Genomic DNA, 20,016 nt, shown 5'->3' with positions numbered 1-20,016 from the left:
GCAAAGAAAGAGAGCAGCAAAGATTAGGGAAAAGTCCAGAAAGAAAAACAATGAACAGAAATTGTCATAACTATCTAACTGTGTATAAATTAGTTGAAACTACATTTAATACTGATAGTACTGCTGTGCTTTTACTGGTTGCAGGACCTGTGTTTTCACATTGGGTCACCTTGACACAGTCATATCAAGACAGTGGCCTCACAACTGCAAGGACATGAAGAAACTGCAGAGTTTATTTTGGGTGATTTAACAATTCCTTGACTTGAAAAACAGTTTCATTTGTCAAAATATTTGCATCAAACACATTTTTCTTTGATAATACATTCCACACTAATAACAATGAGCTGCCGAATGATTAAGGTCAGGATAAAACTAAGTTTATCATTTCATTCCCTAAATAAAATGTCACGCTCAGAATGACCGCTCAGATGGCAGTTTTGGTTTATTAAAGAATTTATACAGCACAGTGAATATTTACAAATACGTACAAAAGATTATAGGAATCCATATTTTACAGATTAAGTTCATCCAGAGGTAAAAATATATAACTAACAGTGTTCCGTACTACAAAACCTATCATCAGTATTATGGTATTTACATTAAATCTACTGTACAAGTACCTTTGTTTGGCAATGTCGTCCCCTGTTTTCAGTGCAAAGGTGAAACATTTCCTCTTTTATAAAGTAGGTGGAAATGAAGTCACAATGATTACAGTACCGATCTCTAAAGAGCCGAGGTTTAGGTGATGCTCATAGGACTGGAAATGTTTTTATGAACTTTTGAGAAGGAAACAAAGACAACAAAGTGGCATCACTGACATTAACTCCGCCTTCTACCTCACACGGATCACAACATACCTCATAAAGTTTAGAAGAAAAATGGTCGACAAAATGTCAGGCATTTCTTTGAGGTAACAGCTTCATAGTAACATGAGCACGAGTAAAAATGTTGTGAAAGTGATCGAAACACCATCTTTTGAATGTTTAGGTGGTTCAGTAAAGGTCAAAAAGGTTCACAGAAAAATGAAAGGAAAAACTCGGGTGAAAAATACAGCAACAAAGCGCTACGTTAAGACAATTTCATTTTGCAACAGCTTACTTATAGCGACCGTTCAACGTAAGGCACACTGATCCAGGTCCCACAGTCACGTATAGTGCTGAGAGCCACAGTGGTGAATGCTCTGTTAGGTTATGCATTAGTCTGATAATATATGAAGGTAATACAATTGTACCCTATTGCATAAAACACCTTAAGAAGGCAACAGTCTGCAGGACATCATTCTTCACAGTGCTATAAATATGAAATGTGCATGTGACTGAATAGTATCCATCTCTACCAAAGACAAAGGCATTTACTTTTCGTACAAATGATGTTACAGTTATGTGTCATAAAAACTTTTCTTTTTTTTTCTTTTTTTTTCTACAAAATATTACACAGTAATTTACATACACATTGTTTTAAATAAGAAACAAACTTCTGTGGATATGTACAAAGCGGTGAGGGTTTTGTATAATTTGAGAAATAAAATAAGTTACAGATGTATAAATTATTTACTAAGTGCTGAAATGGACCGGAGGGCTTTCAACAGTTGGGTCTTTTCTTCTGAGTCAGTGGTTCTCCAGAGTCACTCTACGGACAAAGACAAAGTTCATTGTCATTTATCAGCATTAACAGCAATATCAAAAGCACTGAGGTAGGGTGAACAGAGTCTAACTCACCTTTTTTCAGTTTGTTTCCGGTCTGTCCTCCATGCATCCTTACATTTAACAAATGTGACCTCCTGTTTTAAGCTGTGAGTTTCAGGGTCTTTTACACAGAACACCATCCTGCAAAGGAAATTCATGACACATAGTTGATCGATATGAGCGCTTGACCCATTCATTCCATTGATGGCAGTACAATGGTTGACTTTTTTTCTTTTTTTACCTTTTTCATAATAATGCTAAAACAGTGTGCAATACCTGTATGACATACTTACTTTTGCTGGGTCTCGCCAGCTCGGATGCGGATTTTGTGAACCTCCATGTTAGCGCTGTCGGAGTCACCGGACCACCAAGAGGAAACCATCTTCAACATGTTGGAGGCCGACCAGCCGTTTGTCTCCTCCCATTTAAACGTCAACATCATCAGGTCACCGATATCCTCCTCTGTCACCAGCAGGAACGAATGTGTCCTATTTGTGGCTATTTTTTCCTTCCTACCAGACACAAACAGAGAGACATGTTAGTGCTCTGCTCCAAGCTAGTGATATTTATCTAGTCTTGAAACCTTTGAGCCATAAACAGTGATAAAACCATTATATATCACTGTTTATGGTTTCTTCATGCTGTTGCTGTTTTCTTAGGCTACTGTGCAACTGTTACATATAAGTTCAAAAATGCAAGTCACGGTGCAGTAATTCTCTTTTATACTGATTTTTAAAGGGCCCACTTACAGTTTAAGCTCCAGATTTTCAGCCTCTCCTTTTGTTCCGTACAGCGACACAGTGATGGAGGGCTCCATCTCTGAACGGTTCACTTTACTGGAGAAATGCATCTTCAGCTGATAGTGGTAAACTGCAGAGTGAGAGAACATTTGGGAAACTTTAAACATGCCTGTAGTTTACTGTAGCTGCAAGCTGCTCCAGTTTAGTTGGTTTAGCTAAACTAAGCTGCGAGTGCTCAGACCGCTGCAGCCAGAACATCCAGGATTTGAAACACTACTAAGCTCAGAAAGTCTTTAATTCCTTAAAACTTTTTTATAACAGAGTTTTTAAAGTTTAGACATTGGACCTTGTTGGGCCTTTGCAATATTATTAGTTAATTTGACTCTGGGTACGGTAGAAAATAGAGCAGCAGTTTTTATGTGACAGTAGTGATGAGTTGCTTTGAAAGTCCACTGACCTCTGAAAGGCATGGAGGCTCGGGTATTGGTGTACATCTGAACGTTGCGCGCCTTGCGGACTTTGCTAATGTCATAGCCCACCGTGTTGCAGCGGCCTTTGCGGCAGCTGAGACACATGCCGCGGTTGAACATGTCGTTGCTGCCGCACCTGTAGGCCTTGGCTGCATCCTGCTCGTTCAGCAGAGAGTCGATGAAGAGGTGGACCGAGCGCTCGTGTTCACACTTGATTGCATCAGTGATAGCTGAGGAGGAAAGAGGGGAATATATTTAAACACGTGCTTCTTAAGAAGAGAAATACATTTTCCAGTTTGTTACATTTTTATTTGTTTGCTGACCACACATCACTAAATAAACTTTATCTTACTTTACCTACCAGCCTATTCAGCCAGGATGACTGATATTGTATCTGACCTTTCCTCTGCCATGTTCAGGGCCTTCTGTTTATTTTCAGCCCGGTTTGAATGGGGTCATTGTGCAACTGACAGCAACAATGTTCACTGTTAAGACAGATTAATAACAAGCAGCAAGTAGCTGCAGTCTTACTGAAGCTGCTGGACTGTGTGTAGACTAATAATCACAAAAATGTGCATTGTAAGCTGTTTGTAACAGATGCATCATTGTTTAATGGCAGGTTATACTGGCTGAAGTGGAGGTTTTAATTACTTAGAAGAAATATTGAATAATGCATGATTATGTTGAGCCAAAATAGAAGAACCACATTCTGGTTGCAGTTATCATGTTTTAAGCTTAGTTACATTTGAATCGTTTGCATTTTACAGATGAATTTGAAGTTATCCTTACCAAATATCCCGAAGTTAGCGATCTTCTCCAGGGCCCCCCTGAGGTTGCAGCCCGGCTGGAAGCTGCCTCCATTGGGGTAAATGTCCACATGGCCGACAGGCTGCTGGATCCCAATGCTGAGACCCAGGGAGCCCCGTGTGAAGGTGTGTAAGACGTCCACAAAGTAAGCGTCGTCTGGTGAGAGGCGTCTGTGGGCGTGCTCCCCCTCAAAGTCAGGCCCAGCCGGGTCCAGACCTGCAGACAGAGACAGGAAGAGACAACAATGAATTAACCAATCCATTTACAATTAACTGATCTTTGACCAGATCAAAATGCAAGATTACAAGATGTGCAATTAAACCTTATGTGTCAGAATGCTGTGTTTTGTTTACCAGTTATTCTTCCAACTTTATTGGTTGCATGGCTGCCAGCAAATCCAGCCACATGAGCCCCAAGGCTGTAACCAATCAGGTGAATGTTCTCAAGAGGCATGTTGGTGGTTTCCTTTAAGAAGAAAAAGAAAAGTTTACAGTTATACATTTTAAGAAGCTATTACTAAAGCCCATGTTGTGGCTTTAGTAATAGCTATATAGATATCATTCAAAAAGCAATTAATGACAAGTACAAGTCTTTACTAAGTTTGCTTTTTAATGAACAGATAGTGAAAAGCCATCTACTCCTCAAAAATGGATATTGACAGGTGGCACATGTGAATGACACCTGTGACATTTTGCTCCCACTGACCTCGATCCAGTCGATGAAGCGAGCGATCTCGTGCCCCACTGCCTTGGTGTTCTGAGCTGCAACCACATAGTGGTTCTGGGCCGAGGTGAGCCAGTCCACCACGATCACGTTAGCCGTCTGTTCTCTCTCATACAGCGCTGACACCAGCTTTGCCACCCAGCTTTCAAACATACCACTCAACTGTTGAAAGGACAGATAAAACACTGAACTTACTATGTGACACAGCATTGCAACAAGGTCACACTGGTACTGATAACATTCAAATTTGGGGAATTGCAGGTGGAATTAGCCTGTCTAATGTCCATATGCCTCAAATGTAAACCAACTCCTGACCATCTTCACAGCATGTTCTTAAGTACTAACTACAACATGTTGTTGCATAACATTGTGGCGCCAGAACTTGGTGAGGTAATGAAACAACACCAGTCACAGTTTTCTTTTCTAAACCAAAGCAGAGTCAAGTGAACAAAGCCCCTGGGTTGTTTTGAGACCTAGGCAGGTCACAACAGGCTGAAGCATCTCCGCTCACCGTCCATCCGTGGATTACTAGGAAGGTTTTGGAGGTGCTGTTGAAGGTGCAGGCTGCCAGGGAGTCAGGTTTTCCAGGAATGATGTAACACAGGTCATCATCAGGATGGGATGGCTTGCGGAGGGAGAATTTGGCAACAGTTTGATTGCCATCATCTTTGTGGTCAAACAAGTCACTCAGAGGTTCGAGGAAGTTACCTGAAAGGGAAGAAAGGTGTGATTTATGAAGACATTTTTCTCTTGAACAAAAGGTGTAAGAAGAGACATAAAAGAGAAGACAAGAAGAAACTCCTCTGTCTAGCTGGTGTTTTTGTCAGATGTGTAAATCTTATCTAATGTTCTGCTGGGAGGTCCGAGACGCCTGACTAGCTAACTGAGTGACTGGCTCCAATAAGCCCGGCCCTCAGGGCCCCTCAGTAAATGAGCTTCCACCTTAAACAAATCCAGTTCTCAGGGGTTATAAGGGTTCACTTGGTCAGACTGAGCTCCATAGAAACTACCAAGTGTTTTTTTTCCCAGCTTTGTTCCTGCCACCTCACCGACTATAATCTGTGCAAGTTTCAGTGGTCCTGACACAGTCAGCTGACTCAACTCAACTGGGGGTTGTGCTGGATTTCAGAGTGGGGGGTGGGGTGGTGTATGTAGGAACCACAGAGATATTTACAAGGCTTACATTGCCTAAGGCTTGAGGCGATTTAGGGGCCATATTGTAAACATAAATGCTCATGATAGTACTTGGAAAACGCAGTTCCTGTTCAGATGATTCAGTTGCATGAATGTTTTCAACACATTGTTCTCCTCATGTCCACTGCTGGCTCTTGGAAAACAAACACTTTCATCTTGTCTCTCATGGACATTAGTAGCTAGTGGAAGTTGAGTATTTCCCAGAGAGCACAAACACAGGTTTAGTCATAGACACGTGATTCATAGTATCTTGTATAACGCAAACAGTTTATGTTATCCTCAGTTTAAACTACACACCCTGCTCGTACACACTCTCTGCGCAGGATTTTCCTTCAGATGACACGTTTTTCACGACGATTATCTGCGTCGATATAAAAGCCCAAAGTCTCTGTCCTGTAGAAAAGTCTGTTGATGTGAGTAAGTGTGGATGAGGTTAAACTGGCAACTCACCAAAAATAGAATCGGCGAGCTCCTCTTCCAGGGACGTCACATACTGCACAGCTGCATTCAACACCAGAAAGTACAGAAACCGAACCCGCCACGCTTTCATTTCTCTTACAGCTTATTCCTGTTGGAGAAAATACCTTTGACAGCGAATCAAATCAATAATATGTCGCAGGAAAAGAGTGTATAACAAATCCCCTCTCAGAATAATCCTGTGCGTCGTGTTGCGCGCAGAGCGCTGATATCTGAACCACCTTAAACATGCCGCGTCTTAAATAGTACCTCTGACAAGCCATTGGCTGCTGACCCCCGGGCGGGGAATGGAAAAATATGTGTAAAGTCAATCATTAGACTGCTTTATGAGAGGAGCTAACAGCACTGGCTGGCAACATAGCTTCTCATTAAAGCCAGTAGAATGCATTATTCATGTTTTTCACTTTATTAAATGTATGTTTCGCCCATATAATAAAGCCAACATGAGGAATGGATTACATCTGCATGTTGGGCTGGTTATTTAACTGTCTACTTTCCAGTATAAGTGATTTAACAATAGATTGTTTATCTGGTTTCTGTAGAAAAATCTAAACCAAATCTAAAACCATGAAAGTGAGTAACAACTGATTCATTGCCATTTGTTTATGGACCGAATTGTTCATTTCAAACATGTTTTTGTTACACATTTATCTTCAATGCTCTGTTTGCCAAATAGAAAAAGGTTATAATAATAACACTTAAAAAAAAAAAAAGACAGCAACAGACAAAATAAATAAATAGGGTAAAATATAATTATAATAATAATATTAAGTTTCATGTTAAAAGCAAGTTTGCAAAAGATGAGCTTCAAGTTTTCCTCTCCTTTATTTTCCTGTAAAGTGCATTGTATTTAGACTATAATCACTGATGAACTCTGAGACCTTTGGTTCATTCTGTTGTCGTATTTACAGTCAGTTTGCTTGATGCAGGCTGGAGGAGCAGGTCATGAGTGTTTTCTGACAGGAGCTGCAGCTGTTGTGCACAGTGCAGCAGACGCACTAACAGTGTACAGTACGAGTCACCGGTCACCTACATGGCTGGCTCTCCCTGACATTCCAGGATGCAGGCAGCTATAGGCTGGACATAAGGGAGTGTTTTCAGGCCCCTTTTCACTGACCAGATGAGAGCAGATGTATACCTGCTTCAAGCAAATCTTAGTATGCTGAAAGTTTGCAATTATTGAGCTCTTTCATTTAAAAAGTATGCGACTGTTATTTTATTCTTATCTTCTTTCTTCTTTTTAAAGAGCATCGTATCATATATGTATGTATATATATATACAGTATACTAGTTTCAGGTTACGTCTTGTTTGTCCAGAATTATATAAGATACTGACCATTTGTGTGAAAGTTTGTCATAATTGCTGTGTGAAGTCTCGAATTATGGCAAAAAAGTGTTTTGAGAGGTCACACTGACCTTGACCTTTTACCTTTGACCACCAAATTTTGATCAGTTCATCCTTGAATCCAAGTGAATGTTTCTGCCAAGGGATTCCCTTGAGGAGTTCTGGAGATATTGCGTTTCACAAGGCCGAAATTGTGTTCTGTGAAGTCACCGTGACTTTGACCTTTGACCTTTAAGCACGAAAAGCTAATCAGTTCATCCTTGGTTCCAGGTGAATGTTTGTACCAAATTTGAAGAAATTCCCTCAAGGATACATGGACAGACAACCCGAAAACATAGTGCCTCCAGCTACACCGGCGCTGAGGCATAAAATAAAAACTAGAATATACATATCTAAAGAATATCTTCAAAAATATCTAATTTTGGGAAATATCAAATTACCTACTGGGATCAAGTTCCTGTTCTCAGACTCCTGGCAGTGCTGATCAACAAACCTGGTCCTGAGCATCAGCAACATTTGGACAGTGTGTAACAGTCAGTAAAGCTCTTGGCTGGCCTGCAATATCACTAGGAATCACAGATTGCTATTATAGCATGTTCTGAGTTTCCATTACTTAAAAACTTTGACCTTTGACCTATTGCATAAAGCATTTAACTGGGTAAAAAATGCTGCTACATGCCCGCCGGAGATCATGTGCTAATATTCAGGCAAGAGTAGTTGGCTGCCTCTGGTTGACTTGTTGCCCAAAACTGTGGTGCGAGATGCCAAGATTAACTGGGCAGGAGGCCGATGAGCTAATGGTTGAAGAGTTACAAGCTTGTTGCTTTGAGGGTCAGTTGAACAGTGATGTTCACAGGGATGTTGACACTTGTTCCAACAAACCACTGACATTGTAACCAATTACCAGGTAGTGTGCGGATTCCAGCGTAATAACAGCTACAGTTTACTTGATAACATTACATAAAGAATACAGTCCGTAGAAGTAGTCTGTCAGCAGTAGAAACAACAGCCCTGTTGTAGAAATGAAGAATTCTCTTCTGCTCTGTATGAATAGCTTTTCATAAGCCAAGAAAAACAGTCCAGTTTTCAGCTTTGTGATAGTGGCGTTTTCAGATTGTCCATTGGGGTTTTGAATGTTTTAGTTGGCTTTAAAAGTATGATCATTTCTTAACCCATAAAGAAACTTAATCCTTTAGTTTATCTCAAAAAATCCTGACATTTGGAAATGCGTGGTTTTCAACCAACATATTGATCCAAATTAGTTATTGCATTTTCAAAAATGCATCCTTTATTGTTAAATGACCTCTGGCTTTGTTCATGGCTGCATTTTTTTAAATTATTATTTTCATTAGGGAACAAACAGTGGAGAGGTGACAGGAAATGAAAGGAGAGGGGAGATGAAAACACAGCTCCCCTGTGGACACACACTTCCATCCAGTCAGGCAGGTTTGCAGCATCTGAAGCCTTCCCTGATTTAAATAAGAGGGGCTGCCGTTTCAGCCAATCAGAGTCCAGCTGTCTACCCAAGACAAGTCATCACATTCATCCAAAAACGAAGCTTTAGCTATATGAGAAGCCTCAGTGGCACTGAGGAAAGCTGCGTAATATAGGCTGTTTAATTCAGTGTTGCTCTTCCTCTTCCTCCTCTACACACACACACACACACACACACACACACACACACACACACACACACACACACAAACATATACACACCAGACGTTGCTCCCACAGCAGACCATCTGGCTTCATGAGCTTTTTCTCTTCCATGAACATGATAACATTTTCCTTGAAAAGCAGTGACTACATTTGTTTTCCCACATACTGCTGCTGCAGTTCTTATCCAGGCGTTCTCGCCTTTGCGAGGGAAGGACTCTGCTGTGGTGACGAGGAACTAATGAAGAGCAGAGGGAGTCAGACATTTACAGATTTATATGTCATTACCAGCAGAGAGATAGTGGACAAGCAATAACTCCTCCACAAAGTTTGGAAACAACAAAATGTCTTAAATTTACTGGACTTCCAAGACTTATTTTCCAGGATTACTTCTAGGAATAATATATGATGCAAAAGACCAATATATTGTACTGACTTTAGGGAGGCTTGTAGCAGATCTTGATGTGTTTGAATCATTGACAGGAAAAGAGACAGTTCTCAAGAGTTAGATACATACAGGATTTGTAGCTCTCGAGCCAGGCTGCACATTGGTTGCTGAACACCATTTTAAAAGTCTTTTTTGTCCACCACCAACACAAAGTCATGAGGTAGTGTTTCCACAGTGACCACAGTGAGAGAGATAAGATGGATGTTCACATGATGTTTTACTTTACTATTGTGCAAGCTGGAACCAGTGTCCTCAGCTCTTATTATTACTCTTTCCTCACCTCTCTTATACACAGTCGATTTCAGGGCACATTGATACAGATGTTTGCATTCAATCTTCTCCACTGTTGTTCGAGAAATGTCAGCATATAAGGGATATGAGGTATAATGTCAGTAATACTTTGTGGGTGAGGTCAAATAGTTCACATAGTGATGAATAAAGAATGTTAAAAGTTTTGTCAACCAAAGGGAACCAATGGTATATCCTACCAATAGTCTGAAGATCATGAAATGCTGATTTGTGATTGATGATTTGTACAGAATATGTACGGAATGTTTCAGTGTTAAAGGGTAAAACATTGTCAACTGCATTTTCTTTGTTTCATTCATGATTAGACGAAAAAACAAGTAGAAAAATGTGATTATGCATCATTATTCTTTTCAGTATCCCAATTCTGGAAACAACACTTGCAGACGAGAAAAACATTTTTCTTCAGAAGATTTAATAATTTGATTTGATACATTCAGATCAAAACAGCTGTCAGCTGAGGGGCAGATTGGCCTTTCAAGTGTCAACCAACTACAATAATCCAAATTTAAAGGAACTGAAGCATGAGTTACTCGTCATACTGTTTTTCACTTCATTAACTTCGTCCTAATCCCAACTGTTGCTCAGTGCCTTTCCTCCCTTTCCACAGTCAAGTTGGAATCTCTTCAACAAACTCAAAGAATCAGAGATACATGGTTTTTTTTTTTCGCAGCTATACTTTGGATTGGTTCGGTGTTATGCAATATGTTTTGAATTTTTAGCCAAGCTGGCTTAGCAACAACAACCAGTTATAATCCGGTACTATTAAAACATGTTGGATGTTAGCTCTAAGTGCCTTCAGATGTTGGCTGATCTACAATGAGGTTTGTGTTAACACAGTTGTAAGCCATGAGGGAGAGTATACAGTATAAATAACAACCTACTTAAAGACACACTGTGGAGCTTTTGACCACTGGTGGCACTACAGAGCAATGTTTTTATGAGCAGGTTCCCTGTTTTGTTGGTATAGATCAGTTCATAGTGTCTGCGCAGGCTATGCAGTGAAAGCAGCGCAGCAGCAGCAGTGTCTAACAACTGTTACAGTTATTCACAGTCCTCCAATCAGTGTCTAAACAGGAGCGAGTGAAGCATGAGCTGTTGCCCAGCCTGTGTAGACAGTTGTATTGATTAAATGCATGTTATGTGTACATTTTAATATATTTTCATCTGCTTTCAAAATCAATGAGCTGCTACAAGTTATTTAAAATCTGATTACACTGATATATGACAGAGACATGTGTAAGCTCTTGGCCAAGACGTTTCTCTCCACGTTTCTCATCCATGAAATGGTGAGTGACAACCTTAACTCCAACACAGGTCCACAATCTTTTGACGAGTTAGTTATTTAATTATTATTATTAAAAGCAACTTGAGCAGTCTGGAAGATTTAAATGTGTAGTTTATCTCTTTATTAAACCATCCTGGGCTCTTTCTTTATACATACAAATGCACTCAACAGCTGGCATGGAGACCAATTTGATCGATCGTTCCAAAGCCTTTTGCATAAAATCACAAAACGCTTCATTTATAAAAATACAGATGACAATGGAAGCCTGGCAAAAATATATTACAGCTTAATATACATATATATAAATGTACATTCAATAAATACAATATGAAGTATTCTTGAGATGTATTATGGCAATCATGTAGGCCAGTCCATCACAAATTTCATTTTTATTTTTTAAGCAATTTTTGAAACATTTGACCTTTCAAAATAAGGGCATATTGTAGACTGAGCTTAGTCAATGAGGTAAACTATTTCATTTTTCAACTATTGACCCATTCATGAAGTTTTCAGGCAAACTTAGCCTTTACTGCATCATGAAAGAAAATGACCAAAACTAAAGAATGCATGTCCCTGCTGGACTGCACCCTCAATGACCTTAACATCTAATATGGCTGCAGGGGACGAAGAGCTTTTTAAAGTGACCAGTGACACAATAACCAAGATGCAATCAAAGAACAAGCAAGGCTTCAAGAGATCAGATATTAACACAGAACTCATATTCAAAAATATATATATATATATATATGTTGATTAAAAAAGGTATGTACAATGACCACTGTGATTCTCCATTCAGCAGATAGTAAATATTTCTTTGGTCCCTGTTGATTGTTGGCAATTAGTGGTTAGGTAAAGACAAACATTAGGGACAAAGTGATCATTTTGCACATTTAAAAAAACAAACAAAAAACAAAAAGATGTGCCTAAACTATGCCTGTCAATCTGAATCATTTTTACATTAACAATAATCCAAGTTCACATAAGTAAAGAAAACACACCAGTCCAGGATTTCAAATTACATTAAAATCAGTATAAACAGTACATGTAGGCTACAAAAGCATAAATGAATGATTACAAATATATGCAGCAAAAGTTACTGTGAATTTGTAAAACTGGGAGCACATCATCACAAAGAAGCCTGAAACATTTTTCAGCAGCAGAGAGAGCGTTCAGAGATAGGAGAGAGCTTATGAACAGACTGATTTCCAGCACTGTCATTGAGGTTGTGTTGGTTGCACTGGGAGTTGAGGAAAAACAGGAAGAATCAGAAAAAACGCAGCAGTCCCTATATATGTCCAGTTACTTGCAGAGGCCTTCCCAGTGTTGCTGTGTGCTGTCCATCTTTGGGTATGTATGTAGAGATGGATAGTGTGCATGATGTGGGTGTGTGGTCAAGTGCAACTTCAAGCATCGTTCTGCCCAAAAAGACTGCCCTGCATTTTTAGCTTGTGCATCCTGGAAAGGAAAACAAAAGAGAACAGTGAACAGGAGAACTCCTGCTTCTTATGGTACACAACAAGGCTCATTTTTTAGGTGGCCCATCCAGACTCCATTTAGAAGAAGCTACTTCTTAACTTACCTTCTCTCTTTACGGCTCCTGTTGTCCTCTTTTGACTTGACAAAGACTGCATCTTCTCCTCCCCTGACAAGGTAGGCAAACTCTCCTTCCTTTGGACTGAAGATCACCCTGGAGTTCCACAGGAAAACAATTGTTGTGAATGTCATTTTAAATGGAAATACATAAATATCACCAGGTCTATTCTGTGTCTCTGTGTTGCTGACAGCTTACTTGGACTGGGTCTCCCCAGACTTGATGCGCAGTTTCCGGATGTGGAACATGCTGCTGCCCCACCAGTTGGACCAGCTGATGATCGTGTCCTTCTCCCAGCGCATCTTCACGATCATCAAGTCTCCGATGTCGACGTCGGTGGTGATGAGGAAGGACAAAGTGCTGTTACCGTTCATGACTGGCCTGCAGGGTGAAAGGAAATGTGATGTTCAAAGGTCAGCCGCTCAGTTTAAAGGCATCCTTGGCATGTGTGCATGTGTGTGTCAGCATACATGTTCGTGACGTAAATAGCATGAGGGCCTTTAAAGTTTGTTTAGAGTCGGAACGGTTGGAAATACCATGTTGACTATCTCTTTGCTTTTTCTTGTAATTTGCACATGCATGTGTGTGTGTGTGTGTGTGTGTGTTTCTGGTGTTTGGTGTACGTACAGGACAGAGGAAATGTCATTCTTCTCTCCATGGGTTCCAAACAGGGAAATCTTCATTGGCTGCTCTGTGAAGCTCAGCCGGTCCTTACTGAAGAAATGAACCTTCACTTGGTAATGGAAAACTGTGAGAGGGGAGGAAGCAGAAAGTTTACTGAGGGTCAGTTTTACACTTTATACACTTTCTCACAGCTTGACAGGTTCCCAGCAACTGGTCCATGTTTCTCATAACACGACTTAAAGTTAGTTCAACACTAGAAAAGCCGTTATGTAACCTTGATCTTTCTGTCCTCATGTGACACTCATAGTGCTGCATTTAAACAAAATCCTCCCTGGTTTCATTTACACACCCTCGTATATGACTATATAAGTGTGTACCAAACATACTAAGCTTTCAATACAAATTTGCATCTCTAAAATATTATCATCTCACTGTGCAACAATAATACTGTTGACTTGTTCCAAAATCTTAAATAAACTTTTCCATTGACGGTGCATTACATATAGCGGTGTCGCATTACCTTAGCATACCCACTAAAATACCCGTGACCTCCTGTTCATGTGACCTCCTGAGTGTTTGCTACTTGTTGTACATATGGGCTCGCATGAAGTGTTACCCTGTCCACAAATCGTGTGTGGTCTATTTGTAACAACACTAACTGTACTAATATTAATTCCATCTCCGAGCAGTCACATCCAGACTAAGCACATTCAGCAACAGTAGCTCACACACTGGGGATTACTCCAGTTGATGTATGTGCATTAATTAACTCAACTCTCACTAATCCTCAGTAAAGTACATGACTTAAGCCAGAACAAAACCTACAAATTCTCCTTTACCTAAATATTACTGAGAGATACAATATTCCTTTTAGGTACTAGATGTCCTTTTTTCTTGGTATTTACCTTTGTATGGCATCATGTCACGAGTCTTGAGGTACATCTTCGTGCTGCGGGCCGTGCGGACCTTGTTGATGTTGTAGCCGAGCTTGTTGCAGCGATTCTTCCTGCAGTTGAGGCACAGTCCTTTGTTAAAGGCCTCTTTGGAGTTGCAGCGGTACGCAAAGCTCTGCTGCTGGGTGTTCAGCAGAGAGTCGATAAACAGGTGGATGGAGCGCTCGTGGGAGCATTTGACGAGCTGGTCCATGTCTGCAACACACACACAGAGCAAAGACTTTATGAAAGCTCCTCATCTATTCCGAGGTAATGCTACGCAGAGAAAATATCTTCCTCATTTGTGGCTCTTTCTGAATCTTCACGTCAGCCACCACTGAACGCTGACTCAGATGGCATTTCTCACTTAGTCCTGCCTCGCTCAGTTAAAGAACTTAGCAAAAGCTAAGAAGCAGTGAACCAGCAAAACAACACGCAAGGCCTTTCATCTCTACGTATAAAAGAACATGTCTGTGACATACTGTGAATCCGTAGCTGTTATGACTGGAGGCAAGCATATTGTAATTGTAGCCCCTGAGAGTCAAAAGTGTCTGTACACGTACATGAACCTGTCTTGATGATTCACAACACTGTTGTTACAAAATGTTCACTTTAATGTGAGCTGAGTTGTGTATTTATGGTGCAGTGTGTCACACAGAGGAGGTGGAGAAGATTGATACCACCAGGTTTGAGCAGATGTAACAGGGTCTCCCTAAATTTAACTCTTGTAGCGTGGTGACACTTTTATAATAAGGGCAGATGCTTGCCAACACAGAGGCAGAGTGTGTGGACTTCATACTGACTGTATTACCCTACTGCCAAAGTGACTGAGTGCTAACAAACCACAGCATTTGCACTGTATAAATTAAAACCTGAGTAAAGCCTCTAAAACTAATTACAAACAGCAGGGAGGGTTTGTGGTACATACTTTGAAGTCCCTTGATCCCTTCCATTGCAATCCCTAGCAAGGTATTCTGGATATCGCAGCCAGGCTGGAAGGTGCCTCCGTTGGGGTAAATGTCGATGTGGCCCACAGGCCTCTGGATGCCGATGCTGCGGTCTGGGGAGCCCCTGGTGTTGGTGTGCAGGACGTCCACAAACTGGGCATCGCCTCGGGACAGGGTGCTCTGGTCATCTGCATGCTCAAAGGTGGGACCAGCCGGATCCAGACCTGGGTAGAAAGAGGAGAATGGATGTTGTGGATTAAAAACTGTACATTTAATCATTAGAGTATGTGTTTCATTTGGACTCTTTCTGCCGTGTGCAGCTCTGCAGACTCACTGCAGCTCAGAAAAATGTGAAGCAGAGACTGTGGGCTCTTAATGGGCTACTGCTCTCACAGTAAACACACCATTATTCTAAGCAGGTCAGAGAGACTTCAAAGCTGGATAAACTTCATTGTGACAAATAGGGGGATTGGAGCTACTAACTGACTATGTGCACACATACAATACAGGCCTGGAATGTAACTGGCGACAGATTATATTTCATTGGCGAGCTGTGCTGTTTTCACGAGCTGGGCTGCAAAGAAAAGTGCTCATACATTACAGTACAGTACAGCCTGTTCACATGCATACTTTCATTAGCTGTAGACATATAAAGTCTTTAAAACACACAACACATGGTCATACTTGATTGGTAAAGAGGAGGAAACACACTGCGCTCAAAACAGAATTTACCTTTGATGATTCCTTTACTTAAATCACTTATAATAAACTAATCAATACTAAAAAAAAGTTGCACTTAGAGCTGACAATTTTTTGTTCATAAATTCAGGCTTAAATCAAGTGTTATTATGTGAAAAGGTGCAGGTTTATCCACTGATTAATCAGAACTGAGAGTATCAGTACTTACAGTATCTATCTATGCCCCCCTATGCTTATCTGTAATGTAATGTAAGCAGATGATGATCCATTGGTTAAGTTAAGGTTCGCACCTGTGATCCTGCTGATTTTATGGTCAGTGAGGTCTCCGGCGATTCCAGCCACATGTGCTCCCAGACTGTAACCCAGCAGGTGAATCCTCCCCCAGGGCAACTGCAGCTCATTCTGGAAGGGAAGAGATGGATGAGATGTGTCAGAAAGCTTGACATGTTGACGTACCTTAGAAATGGTTTAAAGTGAATCCTGCAGACTTGGTGGAAGGAATTAAAACCAACAGTGGGCCGAACCTGGCGAAGCTCTGCAGCACTCAAGTTCAAGTCTTAATAGAGTCTGGGACATTATCCAAGGCAAGGATTAATTTGTGTTATTTTATGCTTTGCCAACATTTTGCAAGCTTTAAACTTGGAAGTCACGTAAACAGAGGATGCCAATACACCTTGAAGTTGTTCATATAAATGCTGTGCTCCACTTAATACTGAGCCTTGTAATGAGAGGCCGCTGTGAGCCACAGACATGGCCATAAAACGCCTTTATGGATCTTTTACAATCATAACCAGTAGGAAGACATATCCGCTGGATACAAAAACATTACATCATCAGCTACAGATTCACCAGCTGCTCTAATTTCTTTGCTGGCAATTTTAACAGGATAATTTGGTTATTCAATTGCAGTAGGTCAAAGGCAACAATCAACAAAGAGGATGTGGGAAATGTGATTCTATCTGTAATTTAGCTGTCAATCAGCTAAAACACTCACTTGTAACCAGGTAACAAACTTGGCGACATCGCGGCCCACTAGTTTGGTGTAGGCTGCAGAGGTCGGGTAGTGCTGGTTGGCACGGGTCAGCCAGTCCACCACAATGACATTGGCAGTGGGCTCTCGCTCGTACAGCGCAGACACCAGCTTGTGCACCCAGCTCTCAAACATCCCTGTTACCTATAGTTAAACACACACACACACACACACACACACACACACGTGGTCACACACATTTCTAAGGTCAGTTGCAAGATAGTGTGATATATTCTGGCCTTAGCCCTCGTTCTGTGTCCTGTGGTTGGAGAGCAGCCAGAGTGTCATCAGGTTCACATCTTGTTGCTTGACTGGCTATAAATCACATTATAGGATATGCATGGGCTGTTCACACCGCTAACGCACTACTCTCAGTCTGTTTTCTCAAAAATAAAGTGTATTTTGAGAATACTTGCTGTTACATTAACACTTATCTCGGTTTTACTGAATGGATGTTCATCAGCTGAGCCTGAATCACAACTCTCAATTCACTCTGTCAGTTCTTGGACTTGGTTCATTGTTTATGATCAGTTAGTTAAGTTGTTCCAAATTGTGTTAATATGACTCAACCCCCGTTTATTTTATGTTTATGCAACATGCTGTTTTATAAATTTGAAGTTTTTTGTCAACATCATCATTACACAAACAGATACTTAAGTAATGAAACACCCACAACACAGACTGATAAAAGCTGCTAATATAGGCTACCTGTATAGATTATTTATGCTGAGTGACATACCGTCCAGCCATGTATCACAACGAAGGTCTGTGTTTCTGAGTTGAATTCACACTCTTTGATGGTTTCTGGCCTTCCGGCCACGATGTAGCACATGTCGTCATCAGGGATGTCTGCCGTGCGCAGGGAGAACTTGGACACAATGTTGGTGTAGTTTGTCAGCCATTCAGCGGTGGTCGGCAGGGGAGAAGTGGAGACTGTGGGGTTTACTGTTACAACACACACAAAGAGAGAGACAGACAGACAGAGAGAGAGAGAGAGAGGGAGAGAGACAGTATGCAGTAGGTTATTAAATTGTTGTGGCATGATAGAAATGCAGATGACTGTTGTCTGACCGGGGAAAAGATAAATTTGATAAATTAGATTTTTATTACACAGTCTAATCATGTATATTCAGCTGTTGTTGGAAACACTGATGTTTTGCAGAAAACAAAATTAATTAAACCGTCTTCAATAAAAAAAAAACTTACGCATGCAAATTATGAAAACTTGCTCCAGTCAATAATACTAAGCGAGCACTAATCTCACCAGCGTGACTCGCTCAAGCAGCAACAACACTGAGACATAGAGCATGGTAGTGTCGCCCCCTTTTGTCTCCCCTGCATTTTTACTAGTGAAAGTATCTGCATGAAACCACTGTTAATACCTGGGTTTGCTAAACTTGAGATACATGCATTAAAAATGGATTTAAAAATTCACCTCTAAACCAATCCCATTCTTTCAGGGAGTCCGCTTTAGTAGAAATACAGAAATGAAAAAAATTGAATGAGTCCAAGTGATTTTAAGTGGAGATTGTAATGTTTTTCTAATTCAGCAATAAAACGGATGCTCTTTTATACTCCTGCATTTTAAATAATATGATTTTAAATGGATTGATTTTTTCATTATTAATGTTTTCTTTTTCCCTCTTGTCTGTCTTCAGACAAAAGGCCCCCAGCAGCGGCTTTTCTTCCTGCTCACATGAGGCTCAATGCTATGAAATGAGATGCAGACCTGCAGACCAGAAAACTTTTCACGGGGTTATTCTCGGTCAACGCGTAACAGCATGCATTAATTAACCTGCTTCCCACTTATGTTGACTTCATTAAAGCTGCCGATATATCATGAAAATAACATCCTGCCAAAAAAAATTTTTTTTTAAATGCAATGTTAGCTCAGTCTTACCAAACACAGTGTCGGTGGTGGCTTCAGGGACAGAAGAAAAAGTTAAGAAAATGTTTCCCAAAATTATCCAAACAGCCAAAAAACTGATATTTTCTTCTCCCATATTATTGAGCCTTTTTTTTCTAAAAAAATATCCTGAATAAAAAAATCTCTGGGTGTTGGTCGAACAGTTTTATATCCAATCGTTTATTATAACACACAGAGCACCGGTCACAGCGCTGTATGGAGTTGCGGTTAAGGACTGAAGTTTCTTCTTGTGGTCTGTCAATGTTGCCGCTCCAAGTGATCTTTATGGGTGGCTCATTTGAATATTCAGACATGATTGGCTGAAGTTTAGAGGGCGGAGTTTAACCTTTGTCCCTGATCTTAATCACCAGGAGAAATCATTCACAATCTTCCGCATAGGGGAGCTGATGCACTGCTGCCCCCAGCCCTCTGTACACAGTCTAATGTCAACACTATTATTAGACTTGATTATCAGCTACGAAGCTCAATGAAGTTGTTGGATTTATAGGAGACTATACAAGAAAGTTGAATTGGACTCTAGACTTTTTTTGTGTGTGAAAATGAATATGATATAGTTATTTCATGACTTATGTTATCCTGGTATAAAGAACAAAGAAATTATCTGGAATTTATATGTGCAAATCTTTTGTGAAGAGTTCACTTGCATGATGGAGGTGTTCATTTTCAGGGAGTCCAGTTTTGTGGCCAGAAATGTGAGAAAAAAAAAATCAAAGTCTAAATGGTTTTAATACAGAGAAATGTCATTAAAAGGAGGTAATGTTTTTACTAATTGAACACCAAAACTGGTGTATTTTTATACTGTAACATTGAAAATGATGCGATTTTATCGGTTTGATTCGTTTTTTGGTGTTAATATTTTCTGTTTTTTCCTATTGTCTGTCTTTAGGCTAAAGGCCCCTGGCAGTGGCTGTTCTTCCTGCCCACATGGGACTGAATCGTATGAAATGGGCTGCAGACTATGCAGACTTTTAATGACCAGCCTTTTGTCTTTCAGCCATCTTTCTCTTCCCAGGGTCAGAAGTGAAATAAATTGATTGGATTTCTTATCCCTCTAAATATAATAGTAATAATACACTTTTTATGTGTAGCCCTTTTCTTAACACAGTTACAAAGTGCTTTACAAGGAA

At 40.4% G+C, this 20,016-nt stretch overlaps 2 protein-coding genes across 2 annotated transcripts; both read right to left on the bottom strand.

Annotated features, from left to right (window-relative positions):
• Positions 1 to 424: 424 nt before the first annotated feature.
• LOC130171386 (lipoprotein lipase) lies at positions 425 to 6,322 on the bottom strand. The gene is made up of 10 exons (XM_056379368.1): positions 6,070 to 6,322; positions 4,937 to 5,133; positions 4,408 to 4,587; positions 4,056 to 4,167; positions 3,685 to 3,918; positions 2,883 to 3,125; positions 2,435 to 2,555; positions 1,979 to 2,197; positions 1,719 to 1,826; positions 425 to 1,629 (listed from the first exon to the last, which is right to left on the bottom strand). The coding sequence occupies exons 1-10, from the start codon at positions 6,167 to 6,169 to the stop codon at positions 1,608 to 1,610; spliced, it is 1,536 nt and encodes a 511-aa protein (XP_056235343.1). The 5' UTR covers positions 6,170 to 6,322; the 3' UTR covers positions 425 to 1,607.
• A 4,923-nt stretch (positions 6,323 to 11,245) lies between these two features.
• Positions 11,246 to 19,113, bottom strand: lpla (lipoprotein lipase a). The gene is made up of 10 exons (XM_056379029.1): positions 18,863 to 19,113; positions 17,702 to 17,907; positions 16,927 to 17,106; positions 16,223 to 16,334; positions 15,215 to 15,457; positions 14,260 to 14,502; positions 13,358 to 13,478; positions 12,929 to 13,111; positions 12,719 to 12,826; positions 11,246 to 12,594 (listed from the first exon to the last, which is right to left on the bottom strand). The coding sequence occupies exons 1-10, from the start codon at positions 18,963 to 18,965 to the stop codon at positions 12,543 to 12,545; spliced, it is 1,551 nt and encodes a 516-aa protein (XP_056235004.1). The 5' UTR covers positions 18,966 to 19,113; the 3' UTR covers positions 11,246 to 12,542.
• Between the last annotated feature and the right edge of the window lie 903 nt (positions 19,114 to 20,016).

The sequence above is a fragment of the Seriola aureovittata genome, chromosome 6 (genome assembly GCF_021018895.1).
Source record: "Seriola aureovittata isolate HTS-2021-v1 ecotype China chromosome 6, ASM2101889v1, whole genome shotgun sequence".
Lineage (NCBI taxonomy): Eukaryota > Metazoa > Chordata > Actinopteri > Carangiformes > Carangidae > Seriola > Seriola aureovittata.
Note: the sequence above shows the minus strand (reverse complement) of the source record. Positions and strands in the feature narration are given on the sequence as shown.